Source organism: Anabas testudineus, chromosome 9 (assembly GCF_900324465.2).
Source record: "Anabas testudineus chromosome 9, fAnaTes1.2, whole genome shotgun sequence".
Classification (NCBI taxonomy): Eukaryota; Metazoa; Chordata; class Actinopteri; order Anabantiformes; family Anabantidae; genus Anabas; species Anabas testudineus.
Genome location: NC_046618.1, coordinates 24290906 through 24308043, shown reverse-complemented (window position 1 = coordinate 24308043; position 17138 = coordinate 24290906). Strand labels below are relative to the sequence as shown.

Genomic DNA, 17138 nt, shown 5'->3' with positions numbered 1-17138 from the left:
ACAGTGGGCAGGACAATGGACAAACATGACATCATTTTAAGAGCAACACATGCGCACATAGCTCAATATTTTATGTTCTAACCTGTAGCAAACACCTAAGGTGGCTGAAAGCTGTGTATGAACCACTGGCAGAACTAACACTAAAATATTAAATGATTTTTCAAAATATTAATTCACCTTGAAAAAACTGATCTGATGGTCCTCAAAGTTTAGCCAGGTACAGACCAAAACACAATGTGCTGGAGCTAATAACACATTATGTGTAAACATTTTGTGTCTGAGATAGAAATAAATAAACTTGTGTTTAGAAAAAAAACTCTTTTGGCGTGAAGAGATGTTTTTGGATTAATTCATTATAATATATTAACAGAGAGAGATCTTAGAAAACTAGTTTGTCTGCTCCAAAATCTCCAATTCCAGTGAGCATGTTTCATTATTTATACACACATATATCAGGATATCATTATTGCAACAAATCAGCCGACCATGTTACATTTATCTTTAGCTTTATCCTTTATCAAAGCCTCATGCTGTGGATAATGTATTGTTAGTAAAAACTCAAACAGCACTTGACGTTGCCCGAACCTGCAGAATAACTCCTTCCTATCAAACAGTGTTAACACACCATCAGATTTCAGGTGTCTTTTCTAATTTGAGTATTCTCAAATTTGACTTTTGTCCCAGCAGAAAATTTTTCACACAAATTACAAAACACAGCATTTAACTGAGAAGCTAAAGTTTTCCAGTCTGCACATCGTGTTTGATGGCAAATAAAGAATCCAAGAGGTCAAGTGTAAAATCACCAAACAGAGAAATCATCATTTTAATATAAGTAGTGTGAAAACACGACCCAAACGTTTGAGCAGGTCCACATCAGTCAGGTAAACCTCTCTATCTGCAGGTTTTCATCACCTGAAACAGGTTGAACATCACACTGTACCTACCTACGTGAGCAGAAGTTGGAACTAACTGGTTGGTGAATGGATGAAGTCACGTCAGTCTCTCTAATCAGCATCACCTGGCTCAGGTGTGTAACCTGGCAGGAGGCCTCCAGGTGATTTGACTAACCTGTTTCCTCGTTTTATTCAGCTCTTCAAACGCGGAGTCTCTACAGGAAAGTGGGTAGAAAGCTGAGCTCCAAAGAGAGGAACCACACAGTCAGATAATAACCTGAACCTGAACCTGAACTCCAACAGGGTCTGTGACAGAAACCGACCTGATGCTGCAGCGACGCACGTCTGTGAACGGTAAGAGCAGCGGAGGCTGCGCGCACCAAACTTCACTCGGAAATCTCTTAGTTTTAGATTGGACGTGCACGTAAAACCGCACATTCGTAGTAAAACACGGTATTTAGCAGTTTGACAAACCAAGAGGCTCTAAAGGTGAAGTTGGCATGGATGGTAGCAAACAACAACGTTTACTTCATTGCACACGGGACACAACAGTTTGTCCATCATGACGGTCGTTTTAGCAAAACGCGTTTGAAGGTGCTGTACGTGGAACAATAGAGGCTGTTTGTTCTGTTTTTTATTTAAACTATTGAATGAGCTCTAATGTATTTCTTTAATGTTGCAGATTGTTAAATCTTAGCAGGATGTTTGGTTTAGTTCTTCCTGACAATGACACAGGACTCCATTAATCCTCCTTTGAACCACTTAGTGTCCAATTAGACTTAATTTATCATCCAGTGGTTAAAATGTGTGACTAAGTATCTGGTCTGATTAGTAATTTGATGATTAAAAGATGACATTATGAAGAACGAAGCAGCTGGCAAGAGATCAGTCTGTCAGTGCTGTTCAGGTAGTAGATGTGACAGTGAGATGTAATTCACAGGATGCAGCCACTGATCTACTGAAACCCATTCAGACACTCAAAACACTATGTTAAGATCATCTACTATGTCTTTCCTAAAGTACCCGTAAAATATTGGGATAAGTTAGTTTTATTTAATATTTAAGTATATAAATAACAAATAAATCAAGATAAAATGATACAGAAGTAAATTCTGACAATGCAGCCATGACATGAGTATTACAAATTATATCAAGCACTTTGTCTTTAATTGCTGTTATTAGATTTTCACCCAAAGACACAAGCGAACTTAGTTTGTCTGTTTGGATCCAGCGTTACCTCACAGTTAGTTTAACTTGATCGTGCATCACGATAGTCTAAAAACACTCCACAGAGTAACTGCACAACTTGTCCAGAACAGTGAGTCTAACGCATAGACAGATTTTACGTCAAAGGCCCGAAGTGCAGCAAACGCACAGCGTCAGGTGGTGAAGCTTGATGATCTTCATGTTTATATTAGATACACTGAGGTGATTCCTGCTGATGTCTCAGCATCAGAACAGCACACTGGTTTGTTTTGCATCTTATTTGCCTTTGTAAATAAAACGGGCGATGCAAATTTTGATCCTGTAGGCGCCTGATATCCCCAACATGAGTCCAGTTGTGTATTAATGGTTTTCACCGAGACGCCAGCCAGCATCCAGTTTTACGTAACAATATGCAAACCAGAGGAGATGAGCTACCGAGCCGTTCAGGAGCCTACAAAGGGTCAATGTGTTAGAAACAGCTGTAGCTCTCTGTAAGGCTGGAGGTGAGTACGGTACTTTGTCCTCCAATACATTACTCATTAGGGTTCTTTAACTTTTGGAATCTATAGAAATTATTTCAGATCTCTTGTTCAGACTATGAAATATGAAGTCTTGGAGGTCAAGTAGGATGAAAAATAAATGTATGTACACGCTTCATGAAGTAAAGCTAAGAACCTGTGGTGGGCGCCACGTGGATCGAGCTTTATGTCGAGCTGCTGTCGTCTTAATCATTTTCAAAAGCTTTGAAACTTTCAACTTGACCAGATCGGTGTTTATTTTAGTAGAAGTAACATTTTACAGACATGAAACTGAACCGATTGCAGATGGAGCCAAACGACATGAAATGAAGCCATGAGATTGCAGAATCTAATTTCAGCACCAGGTTCATCAACGGTGAAGGAAGACGTGCACGGATCTTATAACACTGAACACTGCTGTGTAACTGTCAATTGCACTTTTGCTGAAACATGAATAATTTTGCTGCTGCAGTAAAAATTTGGTTCATAGAAACTCAGGGGTCTGGAACAAATCAGTAGAAATGTCATGTCCGTACTTTTGCCAGTTTATAGTTTTTAGATTTAATCCTCTTTTTCAGTGTACTCATGGAGATTTTTTTTTTTCCTGCACACTGAACCTGTACCAGGACCATCCTCCATGTGTCTGACACCTCCTGCACCCGCTGACTGCTGAGGGCTCGTCAGCCTCCATCCCGGAGCGTCACTCACTTCCTTCTCTACATCACTCCTCTGTATTAATTTACCAGTTATGAACCCCTATGGAAATGCAAACCTGAACTCTTGCCCACGTGATGCTGCTGCACCTGGTCCTTTACCAAGTCCAGCTCTGGTTCCAGGACTCTACGATAATTCAAATGGTCCCTCTTCATCCGGTGTACCCTCTGCTCCAGTGATCCCGACTGGTCATACCTCTGTTTTGATCTCTGCTCCCTATCAGCCCCCATTAGTCAAAGATGGAGATCAAAACCAGGTCCCATCACCAAACCCAGACCGCTCCACATTACCACTACCAGCCACTGACTCAGGCTTGAACCTTAGCTTCAGGTCTCAGTCCAGTCTAACTCCAGTCTTACCTCGATCACAGACTCCATCCCCAGTCCCCATTTCCACACCAAACCCCTACCCTGCCCTTGACACCACCTGCCGTGTCTCAGTCATCATCCCGTCACCAGAACCACACCCTCCTCCGCTCACGTCTCAGTGCTCCGAGGAATCCCTTCCAGACCTGGAGTGCTCCATCTGCTTCAGCCAGTTCAACAACGTCTTCCGGTGTCCCAAGATGCTTCAGTGCAACCACACGTTCTGCTTGGAGTGCCTGGCGCGCATCAACGTCAAGTCCGCGGAGCCCAGCGCCATCCAGTGCCCGCTGTGCCGCAGCTTCACGCCTCTGCCGGCTCTCGGCCTGCCGAAACTCACCACGGATTCTGACGTGCTCTCCTACCTCCCTGCGGCCATGCAGAGGGTCTACAGCATCCGCTTCCTCCGCAACAAAGGGAAGCTGGAGGTCAAAAGGTCAGACGAATAGAGTAATCATTTGTGATTGTGACCAATTACTTAAAAACTGCTGCTGCAATTACATGTTTGCATGAAAGTCATCACTTCAAATTTAAGTGTAGTTGACAAGTTGGCTCTCAATTCTATGTTCAGTGTTTCCCTCTGTTCAGCCTTCAACTGAAGGGAGGATGTTGGTGGAGGAGGTGAAGCTTTCTGAAAAGGTGCTGTAAGAATTAAACTGAGAAACACTTTGAGGCTGTAAGAAGGCTGATAAAAAAGCTCTGTGAATCAGAAATCAAACTAATAATTGGATATTACCCCCCAGTGTTTCCTGGTAGAGAGCAGACACACTAACATTAGAGCCACTGTGCTTGGCCATAGGTATAATGGTCTCATTGATTGATGTCTTGTTTGGTTACAGCCAGGTGAACTGAGACTCTAATAATCCAAACACCTTCACTTTCATTTCGTCTCATAGAAAATCCTTGTAAAAGGTCTGAAGTTCATCAAGACGTGTTTGGGCAGAACTTCAGTCTTTCTAATAGCAGAGTTGTTTGATTGAAAAAGAGTTATTAAAACAAATGTCTTTAACTTTGGGGCAGTGGTGGAAATGTCATCAAGTAGTTCGTGCTCTTTGGTTTTTGATGCAGTGTGTCTGTTCTGTGCACTGTACCACAGTCTACTGCTAATAGACGGCCTAATGAGTTTACCTGAAGAAGTGAATGTTATCGGATTTAAATGTTGAGCCACAGGTCAGAGGTTTGATTTATTAGAACAAACTTTTGCTGCTAAATCTGGTGGGAACAAAACCAGATCAGTTACTGATCAAGGTCCAGAGCTCTCAAACCTGCGTATGCTGCACAGTTTACCTGAATTTACACAATCTCAGAAATAAAATGATGAAAACATGGATTAGGAGCATCTTTAACCAGTTATATTGTTTTGTCGTTAAGGTCCTCTGAGAGTCGTCAGCAGTGGGGTCAGAGGTCGCTAACATCTCTGAGGTCAATAAACCGCACTCTGGATGTGGGACTTCCCAGTCCACCTCTCGGAGGTCGCCGTGGCGAGGCGGGCAGAGTGGGCGGAGCTCTGTTCAGACTGACGGGCCGTCCGGCGTGCCGAGCCTTCCTCCTGACGTCTGTGGTGCTGATGATGGTGCTGCTGATGGGCATCATCATCTACCTCATCACCAGAAATCAGTGAGTGACATCACATCCTGTCTAGACCTCGAGGGAGTGTCATGTCTGAATCCATCATGTGTGTTTCAACTCCTGGGCTAAAGGATAACCGCATGTCCAGATGTGCATTCAAAACCAGCTTTTAATCAAACATCATCCAAAGTGAAGACACAGGATGATGTTTCGCAGCTGACAGTGTGCCATAGAGACTGAGAGGCAGTGGAATAAATTCTGCTTTAACTTGTTCCAGAAGATTCAAATGATCAGTTGATGGCTGTAAATATTAACTTTCCTTCCAACACGTCTATTTATGAAGAGGAAACGGATCCAGGAAACAGAAGAGGTGGACTTTATTCTGCTGCACAACAAGCTTGTGTTAAAAATTGAATAATGATGCAGCTGATGTAAAGGAAAAAACTAAGAGCATGAAACTTCCTGCATGAAGCGGAACGATGGTCAGATACCAGCAGAGGCGGGAAAGGACCACTTGGTATCAATCTTACAATCAGGCAACACAAGCTGGCTGATTTGATAGCAGTGATAACGCTGTGTGAGCTACAACTGACAGCAGGTTTATTAACGGGTCAAAGTCTCTGGTTACTGTTATTTAAGACCTGACCTGGTCTGTGGTTTAAACCTCACTTTAAATATGAAATGACGTGAACCTGTCAGCAGGTGGTGCTGTCTTCATCTCTATTCTCCTGTTTTATTCCGTCCTAGCAGCTTTTGCACTTTAAGAGAAAAAACAAATACTGAATGTTAAATGTTAGTGTGTGTGTGTGTGTGTGTGTTTACATTTGAAGGTGATTTCCTTCTGTTTGAGCTGCAGCTCTGAACTCGCTCACAGACAAATGCTGTAAACAGGAGTCATGCAAATGACCACAGCTATAAATGGCCTCAGCGCTCAGTAACTTTTCATACTAAAACCATTAATACATGACGGCGATACTGATATTTCCTCTGATCCCACTTCAGCTGGTGAGTTAGGGATTAGTTTGAGAGGTGGTTTTGGTTTTGTACTGATACAGAGGTCTCAGAAATCTCATAGCCCCGTGAAAACCGTCTGCAGTTGTAGCTTCGGTGAAGTGATTCTGTTTAAAAGAAAAGCAAAATAATTGTATGTTGAAATTGTACTTGAAGTAGAAGTTTTGGCCAGTGTGTGTGTTGTGCTTGTTGGCTCATCTGTTACTCTGGGATTACGTATGGACCGGGTTTCTAATCCAGCTGAAGAAAGTGAAGTGATCAGTGAAAAATCCTGCTCAACTCAACCTACAGGCAAAAAAAAAAATTGCCCATTTGTCTTGCAAATCGAACGTACTGTAACATGAAATCAGAAACCACCTTCACATTTTGTCCCATAACCTCATCCATGAAAAATGTAGTTGACTGAAAGAGAAACGCATTTTATACCAAACTGTCTGTCGGGCGTTTTATGTAACTGTACTGTAGTTGTTTTTTAAGATTCTGGCCTGTTTTACTGTGCCATGTAAAATAAAACCTTTTATATATTTATGTTACTGTTTTAGAAGAATCTGCACAGTCACCATGTTTGTCTCTTGTTAAACTTAAATAAATACCTTATTGAATTCTAAAGTTTATTGTTTTTTATTACATTTTACATTGGAACTAGAATCATGCAAATTAAAAAGGATAACTCTATTTGACATGTAGATAGGCTGCATCCTCTTGTTCCCAGTATAAAGCCAAGTTTTAAGTTGTAGACAAGTCATAAAAAGTTGGAATAGTAAGCTGCTCAGAGTTGGATACTAGCAGGAAAGTCATTTAAAGTTGGTTTATTGCCAGGAATGATCTTTGTGCATCAGTAAGTGATGTTTGCTGAGGTACAGTCTCCCTCTGCAGGTGAAGGACAAACCTGCAGTGTTTCAGCTGAAGAAGAGTGTTTGGATGAACAGTGTTCAGATTTAAACTTGACAGTTCAAACTGGATTCAACACATGCAGGATGGCACAAAAGCAGCACTACTGGAAACATGCTAGTGCTTAGTGAGCAGATGGTTGGATTACAGTAGGAAAAGGAAGTCTCCAGAAAAAGTACTGCAGATATTTTTAAAACCTGTTGTGTGTAGAGTGGGTTGGTGGGTAAAGCGAGGTTTGATGACTTGATGCAGCAGTTCAGTCCAGACCACATAGCTCCCTCCACCAAGGGAACAAGGACCGCCTGAGGTCGACATGTCAGAGTTGACTTCAAGTTTGTTGAAGTAATGAATGCTCCAGAATTTTGTTTGTTGTTGCACATTTTGGCAGCAGGTGGCGCTGTAGCATCAAGATATGCAGTGAGTTGAAGACGAGGTTACACTTATTAGTATGAAGAGAACTACAATATACTGTAATGTAATAAACTATAATAAACAAGGTGCTTTAATCAGTTCTCAGACTTATCGTTTGGTTTGATTCCAGTTTTATTTTTTATAATTTTCCTTAATTTAAAACCTGGATTTTAGTGGTTTAGACCAGAGATCGTAAAACAAAGGCAGCTACATGCTGAGATTATTTTATGATGTGAAGTTTCAGTTCAGCAGAACTCGTCCAGAACTGCAGGTAAATAGTAAAACACTGACACAACGACTGACTGGCAGACATCGTGCCGCTAGCTTGAAAAATGATGCACAGTGCTTAAAGCATAATTCCAGTTTATTTGAAGTTCCTGTAAATGTGAACCTCCTACACATTGTTCTATATATGCAGGATTTGAACGTGAATCATTTGACACACTTGTCTCTGCAGGTTCCCTGAAACAATACTCAGGAATGTCACATTCTTTTTTTTATCTGCTCATTCAGAAAATTAGTTTAGAAAATTAGTTTTAATAACAGCGTTTCACGTGATGCCGTCACTTTTCCTTATAGTGATTATGTGAGAACAGACAAGACGTGAACCTGAATCAGAATCTTCCTGCAGCATCCTGCTCAGCTGCAGCATGTGGTTCTTAATTTTGGTTTCATCATCTTCTTTTCTGCCGTGTCACTATGACAACGCAGCATACTTTACTGTACGTTAGAGGCAGTTTCCAATAAATCGCTTCACCTTGGAAACGTCGAGGTGACCGCTGGGGAAGTCGTATCTCAGCTGACTGTTTGAACAGTCTCCAGGTTGTGTTTGCTTCCTGTGACTCTGCTGTGATATCCCTCATGACACAGTGTGTGTGTGTGTGTGTGTGTGTGTGTGTGTGTGTGTGTGTGTGTGTGTGTGTCAGTGGGTGTGTTAACAGGAGGCTTTGTGAATAATGGTGGACCCACCCTAACAACACCCTGAGCGATTAAACAAGCCTGTTTCCCCGGAGACAGGCCATGTGAGCCAGTGCTTGAAACCCACCCATGCTGAGAGTTCACGTCCTCAACAGGTCTGTCCTTCAGTCCCACTGAGTAACAACACCCAGGCCAAACGTTGTGCTGCCCCTCTGTCTATCAGCTGCTGCACGCCCCGTCCCTACCCTCAGCAGGTACCACACCCGCCGGAACAAACCGAGCGTTGATGACATGTGGCCAGAGCTGAGTCAGTTCTTTAAAGAGGTCAGTGCAGCATCTGTGTGTTTAAAGGACAGTTCACCAAGCTTCAATCGACAGCTTGAACGACAGAGAGTATTAAAATGCACCAATACACACGCTGTATGTTCTGAACTGTGTCGTAGTGGAAAATAACTAATGCAGCATCTGACCTGGGGATCTGAAATTCATCCTCAGAAAGATAACAGTCCAAGAACTCACATAGAGTCTGTGACAAACTTCAACACTGAAGAAAACTTTGTCTCAGCTGTAATCCAATTGGGTTCAGTAATGTTGCTTTGACAAAAACACAAACAAACTCCCACACGTTGTTTGTCACAATTAGCATTTAAGTGATACTCACAACCTAAAGAGTGAGATACTGAGATGTCTTCAAGCGGGAGCAAACTCTGCAGGTCTAAGTCCGGTTTCGATGCTTCTCCTTCACTTCTGTTTTTAAAGGACTCACGCTTAACATAAACCTACTTATGTCATCAAGAGAGGGAATAAAAGCAGCAAATAAAAGTGCTTTCATGCTGGAAAGGTTTTGAACTTGACCTTTAACCTGGACACAATGAGCTCCCCTCCTGCCCTCATCTAGCTGTAAAACACCAAAACAAGCAGCTCCTCTTCTCCACTAGACTTTCATGTTTTTCTGGATCCTGTTTCAGATGTTACACACAACATTTACTCTATTTGATCCTGACACTCTTTCTTGCTGAATAACCTGCACATAGATGATTATTAGACGAGACACCGAGGACAGAGGAGGGTTTCTTTAGTTCACTGTCCTCATTCAGAACAATTTCATTCGACTGTCCAGGACACACACAAATGCACTTTGTCTGTCAGAAGGCTGATTGTTGTGGAGGCAGCAGAGGACATCAACATTGTCTCATGATGCTTTGCCAGTTTCCCAGGATTCAGTTCTCTGCGTGGGCACGTAGGCTGCGGGAGTCTGAAACTCAACAAACAGTTGTAGGACGGTCAGTCGGTCTGATGCAGCTGATCAGAGATCAGGGGGAGACAGCTCTCATTATGACCTTATACTGTGTAATTATCGCCCAGTTCGTGCTGCGTGAACTCATTCTAGACAAAAAGGAACAACTGGGACGACTCTTAAAGCAAGAACTGACGTCAGACTGATTAAATAAGTGACAATCAAACAATCACTGTGTGTGTGTGTGTGTGTGTGCAGGTGTAGCTTGTTCAGATCTGACTGACAGTAACTAAACAACCACCAGCTGTCGTCAGATCAGATTCAAATGCTGCCACATCCTGGTGAGAATATTATCAGCTGCCAACGTCAGTACATTTATAGGAATCTGAAGCTGAGGTTTAAGAGTAACTTTTCATTTTTAATTCTTAGTAATCCATTATACTGCTGAGTCGCCTCTTACAGGAGGCAGGATTAAAATATCAGTACTGTATGTGTGTGTGTGTGTGTGTGTGTGCATGTCTATGTGTTTCAGCTGGACATTCCAGGCTGGCTCCAACTTCCTCTTTGACGAAATCAAAACACTCACTTATTACACTGGTTCTGACCTGTAAGTGAATGTGTGTATATATACACACACACACACACACACACAAGCACACACACACACACACACACACACCATCTGACCATCTGCTGTGTTTTCCCATTCAGTGCAGTCACACTTCACTGGACGTGTGCTCAGAGTCAACTGGGAATTTTCTCAGTCAGTTCATCACACTGTCATCAGTTCCTGTCCACCGCTGCAGGAAGCCAGGCCACAGTAAGTCCGGTCACTCGGAGGTCATGTTGTTGTTGCTGCTTTGGGAGCATGTGATTGGCTCCTATTGAGAGTCCCAATGGTTTTTACTGTGTTCAGTAGTTAGGTACAAATCTAAGTAAACAGGCAGAACAGAAGCAGGATTGAAGTGGTTTTGATTTTTATTGTGAAGCAGAGCGTCGGGTGCACAGCAGCCTGCAGAGGAGGAGGCTCCTGCCTCTGAATCAGGCGTCTGAGGAGCTGGAGCAGACTTTGAGCTGCAGACTTTCCTGACAGACAAAGACCACATTCACACACCGAGCACCACAGAGCAGAACATTTTTATTATTATTTACTTTTTATTTACTGGGTCTTTTTCAGCTTCAAACACAAACGTGAACCCACCTCCTCTCCTGACAGATCTAAATAATGGACCCACATCCAAAGCAGGTCCTGTGTGAGAAGATGACAGTGATGATAAGATGAGCGACTGCTTGAGTTTTACCTGCTGGGAGCTGGAGAGGGCTGGTTTCTGTTTCCACGCAGGTCGTGGTACAAGGCCGAGGTCTCCCGGCCTGTAGCGGGCCATCAGGAACATGGGATCCGTGGCGAGGTTGTGGGTCTCGGCTCTGTGGAGGACAGACAGGATGACTGGGACAGGAGCAGGCAGTGGGGGCTTTCTGTTGTGGTGTCACCACCGCTGCTGCTGGGCGCTGCACAAAGCTCCGATTGGACAGAGTTACACTACTGAAGCTACAGTAAGTTACAGCAACATAACACAGTTCATTACTTTGTGTTAGTGTGAGTCAGCTTGTTCTGGGCTTTTCACACAAACATGTGGCCGGTGGTTCCAGTACCTGTCTGGTTTTAGGACAGTGGTCCCTGGTTTCTGTCCTTCACTGCTCTTCTCAAGGCTTCCCTGGGGGGCAGAGTCTATTCCCTGGGGCACGGTGCTCTCCAGGATTTCCAACAGATTCAGCATTTCCTTCTCAGACAGGTTCTCTGAGTCCTGCAGACAGAGAACGTCGAGCCTCAGGATGTTCAGGCTGATGATTGGTATTGAGATGTAAACACTACAGACAGCTGTCTAAATACTTCTGGTCCTGACTGATTTTACCTTCAGGATGTGTCTGAGGATCCTCACCGCCTTCTGCACGTCGTCCTCGAGCTTCTTCCTCCTGCCGGTCTCCATCTGTAGCTCAGCTCTGAACTGAGCCACCTCAGCTGTTTTCTGGTTGCTCTCGTCTGACGCTGACGTCAGGAGCAGTCTGAAAACACAACAGGGACATGAGCTGTCACAGCTCACATACAGTGTGGGGGTATAGCTCAGTGGTAGAGCATTTGACTGCAGTTCAAGAGGTCTCCGGTTCAAGTCCGCATGCCCCCTCATTTAGAGTTATGCAGTTTGACTAAAACACAGAGATCAACTCTGAAAATCTGCTTCTAGACATAAAGACACATGATCAATAATAAAACCTCTGTGTCTGTTCCTCCTGCTGTAGACACTTGTCAGTGAAGCTACAGTCTTCCAGCTCCTCCTTCATCTGATCCAACTTCATTCTCAGCTGCTCCATCTCCTGAGGACAAGTGATCAGCTGGTTTTATCATATCTTAACTTAAAACAGGAAACAACCTAAAGGTAGATTGTCCTCTATCCAAACATCAGATCTAATGATGATGTTTGTTTCAGTATTTGGTCTCAACAACTTCTACATTTTAAACTGCAGCATTAGAAATTTTAGGAAGAAGAATGAGGAACATTTAAATTCACACTGTGGCCACAATAAGAAACAACAGGTGAGTCACTGATGTTTTGATACAGTGTGGGGGTATAGCTCAGTGGTAGAGCATTTGACTGCAGATCAAGAGGTCTCTGGTTCAAGTCCAGATGCCCCCTGTCTGTCTATTATACCACCTGATTCTCCGTACCTCCTTGCAGTTGGACGCCTCCTGGTTAAACCTGTGGATGCTATCCCTCATTTGGTCCATCATATGGCACAGACTCCACTTTGTGTCCAGCATCTCCTTTTTCTGCTCCCACAGCTTCATGTTCTTCTTCAGCAGCGTCTGCAGCTTCTTCAGCTGCTCGCTGTGCTGAGCTCTCTCCTCCTGCACAATCTTCCAGATCTTCTTCTTGATGGAAGCGTCCACTGTGCTCCGCCTTTCCTCCATCAGCCTGTTGTTGGAGCACAGGGACCAATCAGGCTGAACACGTACTGTTTACTGAACATTTCAAAACAACCGAGATCAGCTTCACTTGTTCTACTACTACTATTACTACTTTGTTCTCTCCAGCAGTGCTTCCATCTTCAGACTCTGGAAGGCAGCTTCATGTTGGTCATGCAGACACACCAGCTGCTTCTCCAGCAACTCCACAGCAGGCCACTGCTGCAGCAGCTCCGTCAGCTGCTGCGTCTGCTCCTCTTGCTCCTTCAGTACCTCCCCTAAGGGGAAGAGAGAGAACATCTTCTATTTTATTAAAACCGAACATGTCAGATCTTTATCAAACTTGTGCTGCTCATTAGGGCGTGGTTCAAAGTTTTTATCCACGTCCTTCATATTTACTTGGTGGTGATCTGATGTTAGTGTCGCTGAGATGATCACTGTCACTAAATAATCAAGACATTCATCAGTAATAAACATATTAACATTAGTTAATCGTCTCGTTGTCTCACCCTGCCCTGTCACCACTGAGTCCAGCTTGTCTCTCTGCTCCTGCAGCTCCTGCTGTTCCTGGCTGTGCTGCAGCTCCAGGGCCTCCCTGTCCCGCTCAGCTGCCTGCTGCAGCTTCTCCAGCTTCACGACCAGCTCGTCCCCCTCCTTCTCTTTCGCAGCCTCTGAGTATTTCAAGTACTCAGTGATGTCGTTCTTCTCCTGCTCCAGTGCACGGTACAGAGAGACCAAGTCCTTGTTCTGTTTCTGGAGCTTGTCACATTTAAGCTGACACCTGCAGGAGGAAGGAAGGACGTGAGAGCTCCAGGTACAACCTGCACAAGAAAGAACTCAAGAACAAATCACTTTTTACCTCTCCAGCTGCTCATCCAAATATCGAATTTGTGTCAAATACAGAGACTTCTCTCTGTCCTCAGATCCCTGAATATCCTCCATGGTTCTTCTTGTATGTTTTTGCTAAATGATTTTTGGCTTTTAGATTTGATCTCCACCTTTTTAATTACTAGCAAACACGTAAAAAAAAACATAGTTTAAAAAATAATAATGGAATATGTTGCTAGGTAAGGTCTTTAATGTCCTAGTCTGTTTGTTCTGCAGTACAACAGAAGAATTAACGCTGTGTTTTGGGTTATGTCACAGCAACATTAGGTCTCAGCGCCGTATACACAGACAGAGAAGGTCTTTCCTGACCCGACAGTCACCTTCGTAAATCACTGTACTGCCTCTGGACGTGTGTTTCCCTCGTCTCTCTGCCCTAAAGTACAGAGCTGTCAACACTTTGACAGAGAGAGTTTCAGTGTGAAGGTTTCTCCACCCAACAGGAGGCTGAGGCTGCATGAAGATTTAAGATGTTTTAAACTGAATCAGTCAGCAGATTGTTGTGTTGCCTGAGGACAAGAACAACACACACACACACACACACACACACACACACACACACATACAGCTCTATTAATACCTGCACATACAAAGAGAGGTGTTCCCTCAGTCTGTGGCTACCAAACCAAAATGTTTCTCTAATTACTGTGTTTAGCCACACACACACACACACACACACACACACACACACACACACACACACACTGATGTGTTATTCCTCCTTTTATTTATTTTTAAATCGCTATTAGTTTTCACTGAGCGGTTGCTAGTCTTCCTGGGATCCACCCAAACCCAACAACTAATAAATAAAATCTCACTGATGACACCAACACGCAGAGGTGTTAAGTAGTCAAATACTTAATTATGAGGTTCTTTTATGTCTTTTATTCTTATTTAACTAACTGTAAAATTAGCTCCATCTAAAGCAGCTGTTGTTTTAAACCACCAGTCTCTAGCCTAGTTCAGGAGCAGCCTCTCTGTTAATTACCAGAAATAGTTTTGGCCTTAATTTTCATATTAAATCTGGTCGAGACTTGTTGTTATCAAACTGTAGTTTTTGTTCAGTTTTCTAGTTGAGCACTTCTCACATCTTGAGTTAATTATAAAGCTGGAACTTTGTTCTTTAACTCAGATGAGGAATTTGAACCCTACTTCTTGAATTTGGGTCCTTGTACCACTTTTGTTAGTGGGTTTGTTCCCGACATGTTCATCAGAAGTACTGTGAAGTTCACATTATGTTTCTATAGAAGAAAATGTTTCTGCTCTAATCTAAGTAACTGGTTGTGTGATAATGCTAAACTGCAGATTTATTTTCAATCTGGATTAAGGTCTTTTTTAGGTCATATTTACAGCATCCATGAGACAGATGAGTTTATTCTCTGATTTGTTTTTGTTTTGCTGTGATCTAATTTTAATAAACATCTTTCACCAGTGTTCAATCTCAGCACTAAAAGAAACAGCAAGAAAGTGAAATTAGTCATTAGTCCTTTTAGATAATCTATTAAAACTTTAAATCTCTAATTTACAGAAGTTCACACCCTTTTCCGTGACTCGAAACTGTGGCCAGGTGCTTCCTGTTTGCTTTAGGTTTTGTTGGGATGAGTCAAAGACTTGACTCAGTCCACCTGTGGCAAATTAAACTGATGGGACATAGTTTAGAAAGAAGCACACCTGTTTATTTAAGGCTCCACAAGTCCCACAGCAAGTCAGGACGAAAAGGAAATCACTGCAGACTGAAACGTTTAGGTATACCTAAACGTTTCAGTCTGCAGTGATTTCCTTTATTGAGAAATTAGAATTTAGGTGGATGATTTAATCCATAGAGCTGGAGTTACTTCCTCCCATAAATGTAAAGTAAAAGTGGGGTCATAATAAAGTTAGACTGTAAGTTCATCTCGGGTTTCATAATAAAATCAAACATTTCAATTTTTAAATGCAGAGATTTGTTGGTCAAAAGTAGCAAACGGACCCTGAGCTGTAGACATTTTTATTTTCATCTATATCTTTGCTCTAATAATTAGAGCAAAGATATAGATGAAAATGAAAATGTCTACAGCTCAGATTGTTGCCATGAGCACGTTGACCTGATTGACTGTGAAACGGAAGAAGTCTGGAACTGGCAGCGACCTTTTCAGACCTTTACCCATCATTCAAAACTACCCTGATATTAAGGTTCTTGGTCGGGGAGGGGACCAAGAATCCATCGTTTTCTAAATTTCACATTCACAAATGACAAATTTTTTCCATTTACCTTCAAGTCCTCCAGTCCAGCCCTGTGATGTGACCCACAGGAGTGTCTCCTGAAACCCCCTCAGGCAGCAGCTGTACCACACTTTACCGTCATGATGTCAGTCATGAAGATACAACGTGTTCCTGTGGCGGCAAACTGGACCCTTTGTTTTCATAGTTACAACAATAAACAAACGGTCACAGGAGTTATGGGATGGTTGAGGAATAGTTTGGTTTGATGTAGGCCCAAAGACAACCTGACAATGAGTTGGGTCATGTGATGGTTCCAAAAATGACCAAGCAGTGAAGGATTTGCTGCTGTTATGTCGTCTTAATCATGTCCCTGCACCTTCCTGTAGTTTAACTTCTATTCTGGTCAAGTTGTTCCTGTTTTTTCACAGTTAACCTGTTTTTTTCTGATTTTTTTCTGATGTGTTTTTACCATTCAGAATAAAACCTTTTACCTCCACCTCCTGGTCCGACCTATGAGGGTCATTTTGTTCTGGAGGGACAGTGTAGTCGAATGATGTCATGCCATAAAAAAAAGAAGATCTCTGTTTTTGGCTGAATGAATTTTAGTTTTTTAACAAAAACTTTGATGCAATTATTTCACAATATGATACAAAACAATACGACACAATTTTCTCAGATACTGTATGATACTCCTTGGTGTAGAGCAAAACTGAGAATATACAGTGCTTTACTAAGTCAGTTGCGAACTCTTAACCATGTCTAACACTCTGAGGTTTTGCATGTTCAATTTAGTTCAGTTCAGTTCAGTTCAGTTCTCTGTTCAAACGTAAAAACATCATGTCAGTTACTTTTGAAGCCCGGTCCTTTATATCTTCATACTGACAATTTCTGAAAGTGAAATATTCAGTAACCAACCAGACTGAGGGTTGAACCCAAGTTCACCGATCTCAGCATGCACCTGTGTGAGGATGCCTTCAGGTACAGCATGTAATTTGCATAGCTGAGGTTTCTCCTCTGTGCTCTGCCATAACCTGTGTGGTGTCCTGCACGCTACCTCCACCTCCCGCAAATATTCAGCCTAGGGCCAGTGTACTGTACCTGTTCAGTCTCCGTCTTACTGTCTGTGTTTTCTTTCTTCATTTCAGTCCTTTGCATCAACCTACCAGAGACTAGCCTGAGAGGATGATGCTTTTATAACACCAATAATACAGTCTTTGCACGAAAAGTGAGAGGAAAATGTTTCCTCATCAGGAAAGGATCAAACAGAGGCAGAAAAGATGAGGGTGTGGAGGCGACGGGCAGAGACGTTTAACTCTCACGACAGAAACTCCCACAAATGCGTTTTCGATTAAGCTGAAA

At 42.7% G+C, this 17138-nt stretch overlaps 2 protein-coding genes and 2 non-coding genes across 5 annotated transcripts; 3 read left to right on the top strand and 1 right to left on the bottom strand.

Moving 5' to 3' along the window:
- Positions 1–1176: 1176 nt before the first annotated feature.
- LOC113151358 lies at positions 1177–6875 on the top strand. Of its 2 annotated transcripts, none has more exons than XM_026344310.2 (3): positions 1177–1247; positions 3244–4129; positions 5065–6875. In XM_026344310.2, the coding sequence occupies exons 2-3, from the start codon at positions 3366–3368 to the stop codon at positions 5312–5314; spliced, it is 1014 nt and encodes a 337-aa protein (XP_026200095.1). In that variant the 5' UTR covers positions 1177–1247; positions 3244–3365; the 3' UTR covers positions 5315–6875. The 2 variants fall into 2 exon arrangements, with proteins under 2 accessions (XP_026200095.1, XP_026200096.1); XM_026344311.2 differs by lacking the exon at positions 1177–1247 and adding an exon at positions 2426–2602.
- Positions 6876–10690: 3815 nt separating this feature from the next.
- On the bottom strand, positions 10691–13728 carry LOC113151039 (cilia- and flagella-associated protein 157-like). The gene is made up of 9 exons (XM_026343845.1): positions 13552–13728; positions 13202–13473; positions 12808–12970; positions 12456–12702; positions 12003–12103; positions 11644–11794; positions 11384–11535; positions 11032–11155; positions 10691–10816 (listed from the first exon to the last, which is right to left on the bottom strand). The coding sequence occupies exons 1-9, from the start codon at positions 13632–13634 to the stop codon at positions 10772–10774; spliced, it is 1338 nt and encodes a 445-aa protein (XP_026199630.1). The 5' UTR covers positions 13635–13728; the 3' UTR covers positions 10691–10771.
- On the top strand, positions 11842–11913 carry trnac-gca. Its single transcript has one exon. It is a non-coding gene; the product is annotated as a tRNA-Cys (tRNA).
- Positions 12352–12423, top strand: trnac-gca. Its single transcript has one exon. It is a non-coding gene; the product is annotated as a tRNA-Cys (tRNA).
- Positions 13729–17138: the final 3410 nt, after the last annotated feature.

What these genes read in the sequence shown, in the direction of transcription:
- LOC113151039 (XM_026343845.1), bottom strand. Translation starts at nt 13,634, where the DNA reads ATGGAGGATATTCAGGGATCTGAGGACAGAGAGAAGTCTCTGTATTTG. An exon ending in GCACTGCTGGAGAGAACAAA is followed by an intron (nt 12,703 to 12,807) that starts GTAGTAATAGTA and finishes CTCCAACAACAG; the next exon opens with GCTGATGGAGGAAAGGCGGA. An exon ending in TCCTCAGACACATCCTGAAG is followed by an intron (nt 11,536 to 11,643) that starts GTAAAATCAGTC and finishes CTCTGTCTGCAG; the next exon opens with GACTCAGAGAACCTGTCTGA.
- LOC113151358 (XM_026344310.2), top strand. Translation starts at nt 3,366, where the DNA reads ATGAACCCCTATGGAAATGCAAACCTGAACTCTTGCCCACGTGATGCT. An exon ending in GGGAAGCTGGAGGTCAAAAG is followed by an intron (nt 4,130 to 5,064) that starts GTCAGACGAATA and finishes TTTGTCGTTAAG; the next exon opens with GTCCTCTGAGAGTCGTCAGC.